Raw genomic sequence first — 5,583 nt, forward strand, 5'->3', positions numbered from 1 at the left:
GTAAGTGCTGTAGTTTAGATCAACGGTGAACAGATCACGCATTTGCCCTTGGGGGGGTGAAGGGTGGCAAATCTTAGACCGGGGTCCACTGTTTTTAAGCCAGTCTGTGTGTGTCACACTTCTGGTCTGTTAAGGGTACAGACTGGTTTCCAATCACTTATACTAGTACAAATGTTATGCCTGTACCTGGCCAAGGTTTCAAAAGATGTGAGAATGCATATAAGCTTTCCCACCCTACCTCTCAAACATGCACAGCATCAAAATTAAGATACCTTTTTCTGAACAGCAAAAATACATATCATTATATATTGGGAGGTTAACATGAGGGATGGATTTTTTCCCCTGCAAGAGAAATCACGTGAGTGCATTTTTAGTTTTCCAGCAGTATTCACTACTCAGCTGTTGAACTTCAAGTTAATGGATGCAAATACATATTCAGAGCTGGTCAGCCCCAGTCTAACATGTTATTTCCTTTACCTTAATTTCAGTTTTGAGCTTTTCATAGTTGACATCAATTGGGTCTTTATCCCCATCCTCGTTTCCACCTCTGAGAAGGCTGTAAGCAACCTCAATATCAAGCAGGTTGTCCAACATCTGCACTTTGGCCTGGATAATATGAAGAGGTAAAAAAAAAATGTTTACCCTAGGACATTATGGTGAAGTTTCTAAACACAGCAAATCATTAATTCTATCTTGGTATAGGTACACCTTTTAATGTACATCAAAAGGCACCCCCCGTTTACACTGATTTCAGAAAAGGAGTATGTGGTTTCTGTTAAGTCCAGCAAACAAAACAGGCCTAGCACATGTTATGAAGCTCACTAACAGGTCCCAAGGAAGGAACAGGTCCCAGAAGCCTTCCCCACAAATACTGTGCTGCTAGCCACAGAAAGTTTAAGTTTCAGGGCCAGACACATCTAGAGCCATCTGACAGACTGTAGTCCCTCTGGTGGCTCACAGAGAGAAAAACAACTCCTCAGGTAAGCAGGTCCAGTGTGTGAAACCATAAGTCACTGGTGTTTAGGATGGACTGATGCATGAACCATACTATATGATTTGCTCTGCCTCCTTCAAGGAAAACCTCTCAAGCTTTTCTGATTTCCACAAAGCTAAGTTAAGCGATGGCACTTTCCCCCCTTCCATTAGGTTTTACAACTATTACATTATCTCAAGTAGATCCTTTGGCAGTGATATCAAAAGAACAAGAGGGAATTAAGGTGCTGAGAACAAGTGTAAGCTTGGATACCTAAGAAGGTAGGAGGCTGCTTGCTGAATACAGGAGCTTAAATAAGAAGAGCTGATCTTCAGAGCTCCCCAAAATTTCAACTTGATCTGTGAGTCCTCAGCATGGGTGGAGGAAGAGTCACTTATGATAAGTACATAGGAATTCATTTATATTTAGGCATCCAAGTTTGAAATTTGTCATTGTGGAAAAGGCAGGCAGAGTTTTGCTGACTTAAGAGTAGAAATCAGTTTAACCCATGAATACCTGAATATATTCTAGGTTATTTAAAAGAGGTGGCTTCTTCATCCCGAAGTCATGAGGTATCAATGTGTAGAAACGATTGGAGAGATCCAGTATCTGAGAATCAGTGCCGCCACCAGAAACTGCCTAAAAGAAAAGCAAACAAGAGAAGAGGTAAATGGAGGAAGACCTGAATTCTGGGAAAGATCTCTGCAGCAACAGACAGGCTCAAGCTGCTTGTCAAGAGAAGCTTACAGTGACAAGCTTCACCACACTAACTGCAATGCTGCAGCTCACCTACATAACTAAAGGAAGGATTCTGCTCAATAGTTTTTAGTGCACTTGTACCAAAAATCATAATAGAAATACTGTACAACACTTTTCTAGTGAAGAGTATCTAATAAAAAATAACTGTTGAAAAAGAAGCTTTCAGCACATTAGGAAATGAAGTGCAACAGACTTAAAGAATCTGTGCATTTGCTGAGAGAGGAGTTGAAATCATTATGTTGCAACAAGGTGCCAACTAGTGAATCTCAGAATAGTCTAAAATTTAGACTCTAAATTATAAGCAATAGTACCTTACAATACTCTGAGGTGAGTGTTTCTAGATGTACATTAAGCAAGCACACTCCATGCTCCAGCTTAATCTTTGGTCCTCTTTTGAAGTGTAGTGAAGACAAGTGCTTCCAAGACCAAATCTATTCATTAACTTCTAGGGGTTCAGAAGTAGCATATCTTCTAAAGCACACCAGGAGTTAAGTCAGCTGATTTCAAGCCCAAAACGATATCCAACTTCCCAGTGTTTTTGTGAGGTCTGTTTTATACTCACCTGCTGAACATCATTAAGGATGGAATATGCACTCTGGATCTGTCTCTTGCTCAGCTTTCCCAATGGCATCTTCTGGAGGTCAATCTAACAAAGATTTATTTAAATAATTAAAGCCACCACAATGAAACCTCCATAGTTCCTCCTCTTTGGCCACCAAAAAGCTCTCCCCCCACAGGCAGGATGTATAATAAAAAATGCAAACCTATCAGGTTTGGCTTTTAACAGCAGGGATTGTAGGATGAAGTTGAAGAGAGAGCAATGCAAACACAGTACTGACAAGATATCCCCTAATGCAGATCCTCTTGAAGAGCCAGAGTTTGGGGATTTGAGTCTTTGAGTAAATTTTCTCATGCATCAGGCTTCTAATAATGGGGCTCTGCAACAAACTCCACTTCAATGGAATGTTTTACAAGGGATTATAAATATTCACTAAGGACATAAATTGTGCTCACTGGACAACCCTTAGCTCTTCAGGTCAAAACAGCATTGATTTAAATGGGCACCACAAATCCAAAGCCAGCAGACCTGAAGGGACTGCAGTAGAGCAGCTGGTTCTGAACATGATTCAAGGACACAATCTCCTACAAAACTATATGCATTATTTCTGTCTTATGGGCAAAAAACAAAGGGAAGACCCTTCACTTGAATCATTTAAAATAAGCATTACCAGGTAACGATAGCCCAGCTTTTCCAATATATAGGAAGCAAAATAGCCTAGATTTCTCCAATACACAGGAAGCAAAAAAATCAGCTGTAAAACTGATTTTATGATGCAAAGGAACCACTGCACAGCAACATGTATTAAGCCAGTGGTTCCCAACACAGTGCCTGCAGGTGCCATCACACCCCCTGAGGTTTATTTAGGTGTTCACGAGCATTTTCATGATTGGTAAAAAACATTATTCCAACAAAAAAATGCTGTCATATTGGCGCCCGCTGCTTTTTCTTTTAAATTCAAATGTGCTCTTGGGTGCACAAACGCTGGGAACCCCTGTATTAAGCAAGCACTGGATAAGGCTGGAAAAAATGTTGGAAGCAGAAGCCATAACCCAGGTCTCATTCCTTCCCAGGAGCATGCTCCCCTCATCACTGAGCTAGGGTTGGGCTCCATCTTGCATATTCTCCTTCTGTCCCCAAGGACTTGCTGTCTTCTTTACCCAGTGGCCCAGCTTTACCCAGAGGAGTGGAGGATGCACTCAGCTCTGCATAAGCTCAACCTTGCAATTAGGAGATTTTCCTAATGGAAGATACGGGTTCAAACTCCTTATGGCGCAGTGGAGCTTAGAATCCAAGTCTCCCATACTTTGGCCAATGTACATGGGCTTCTCTCTTTACCACTATACCAGTTCTCAAAATTGCTTTGGAGATTCTTTGGAGAGGTGCCTCAGGAATTGAGAGGAAGTGAACAAGAAATGAGGGGTTAAGTAAATAAGAACAGGCTCAGGCCCCAAATATGGGGAAATAAGGGCAGGCTTCATATCTTGCTCTCCCTAACTGGTCCCTTTGCAAGGAGGTAAACACTGTAATAAATGCATTTGTTTTTGAAGCAGAGTGCTGCCCAATTCATGACAGTTACAGAGGGGTACCTTGAGCCTAAAAAGTTTGAGAACAACTGCATCATATACTGAAGCCAGTCAGTTAGATGCACTGGTGCATACCGATGCCTCCTCTCTATATGAGATGGATCCAAAAGGAAGATCTTGTCTGAGGGAGCTGGACTGAGCTAGATCCCAAGATGACAGAAACACATAATGCTCTGTGCCTTTCCAGTGGAATGACCACTGAAATCACATAAGATTGTCCAATGGGAGAGTTACACATCTCCACAGGGCAGAACAGCACCAGCCTCTGGGGGTGCACTAGACTGACCACTGACAGAATGGGAAGAACTAAATGTCTTCCTGGGTGATGGAAAATTACATCTCTCACAGGCTAGTGGTAGCAGTGATTCAGAGCAGCATTTTTCAACTTGTGGGTCAACAAGACTATATGAAAGGGTCACAAACACACTTAAAAAATGCATCAACATACTTTAAAAATAGATTCTCCTTTAAAAGGATAAAAGCATGGGAAAACGTGGCTTTTCCCTTGCAGGCTGACAGAGTTCCAGCCTGTGAGAGGCTGCTTAGGACCCCCCACACCCTATACCACCCCCCTCGCCCCACACACTGGGGGCTGGTACCTGTGGGCGGCGGGGGGGGGGCAGCAGGTCATGAGTGAGGGGCACTGGGTCAGGACTGGCCACTGATGTTTAAAAATGGGTCCTGCTACAAAAAAGTTTGAGAAGCACTGATTTAGAGGCCATAAAAGTGAAATACAATCTGGGCTATGATGTTCAGCAAGAAAGATGAAAGGAAGCAGAAGACCTTAATATGTACACCTACCTCAAATTCCACCATGGCTTTCTTCATGCTCTCCACATCAAAGATCATCTTGATAAGGTCCTGGACTGATTTAGGAAGCTTTGACTTTGTGCCGGCACCTACTGTCAGTTTCTTCACAGCTTCTTCATCCTAGAAAGACAATACCCAAACTCAGAAGTGTAACAACATGGCCTGACACCCAGGGGAGCTATCCACACAGGGACAGCTCCAACTTCTGATTGCTTGATTTGGTATCAGCACAAGCTAAATCTAGTGGAACAGATTTTTCATCTCCCTACTTGTATTGCTGTGCTATCTGTAATAACATTAAGCGTACATTTCGAATGTACAAGTAAACCCTGCTTAGCGCTCTTAATTGGTTCCTGAAAGACCAAGCATTAAGTGAAATGAGCACTAAGCAAAACTGAAAATTTTTGACAACCCGAGATGGCAACTGCAGTGTTTTAAGTGACCCATGACGGTGACCGTGAGCGTTATAACCAGGGATCCAGGTTTTCCATTTCCCATGGAAGAATGGAGTAAACTGTGGATTTTACCTTTTACCACAGGCAAACACAGATTTCTTGTTTTACAAGAGAAACCCATGGATTTTGTGATTTTGCATTGAGTTCCCTGCAAGCTGACAGAGTTCCAGCCTGCAGGGAGCTGGAGGAAGGTGGAGACACAGGGAGCACCACGTGCATGGACACGCATGTGGCCCCAGGCAGCCTGCAGAACAGTTCCAGCAGGTAAGGTCGGGGGAAAAGAGGGAGCAGGGGAGGGCTGAGGCTGCTGCCCAGCTAGGTGGGGGTTAAGGCCTGGGGCCACAATGTGCAGCTCCAGGGCCCCAGTGGGGAGCAGGATGGGGCCGTGGGTGGCTCATCTAGGGGAGGGAGAGGGCCAGTTCCCTGCTGCCACGCACACTC

General features: G+C 43.5%; 1 protein-coding gene across 1 annotated transcript in view; it reads right to left on the reverse strand.

Moving 5' to 3' along the window:
* Positions 1–5,583, reverse strand: part of PARP1 (poly(ADP-ribose) polymerase 1) — a 92,267-nt gene that overhangs the window by 13,310 nt on the left and 73,374 nt on the right. Inside the window, exons 14-17 of the mRNA XM_019516547.1 lie at positions 4,679–4,807; positions 2,295–2,378; positions 1,490–1,612; positions 478–606 (exon numbers count right to left, since the gene is read on the reverse strand). Of these exons, the coding sequence (XP_019372092.1) occupies positions 478–606; positions 1,490–1,612; positions 2,295–2,378; positions 4,679–4,807 (465 nt within the window). The remainder of the gene's footprint in view (positions 1–477; positions 607–1,489; positions 1,613–2,294; positions 2,379–4,678; positions 4,808–5,583) is intronic.

The sequence above is a fragment of the Gavialis gangeticus genome, unplaced genomic scaffold, assembly GCF_001723915.1.
Source record: "Gavialis gangeticus isolate Ggan-Ray unplaced genomic scaffold, GavGan_comp1, whole genome shotgun sequence".
Lineage (NCBI taxonomy): Eukaryota > Metazoa > Chordata > Crocodylia > Gavialidae > Gavialis > Gavialis gangeticus.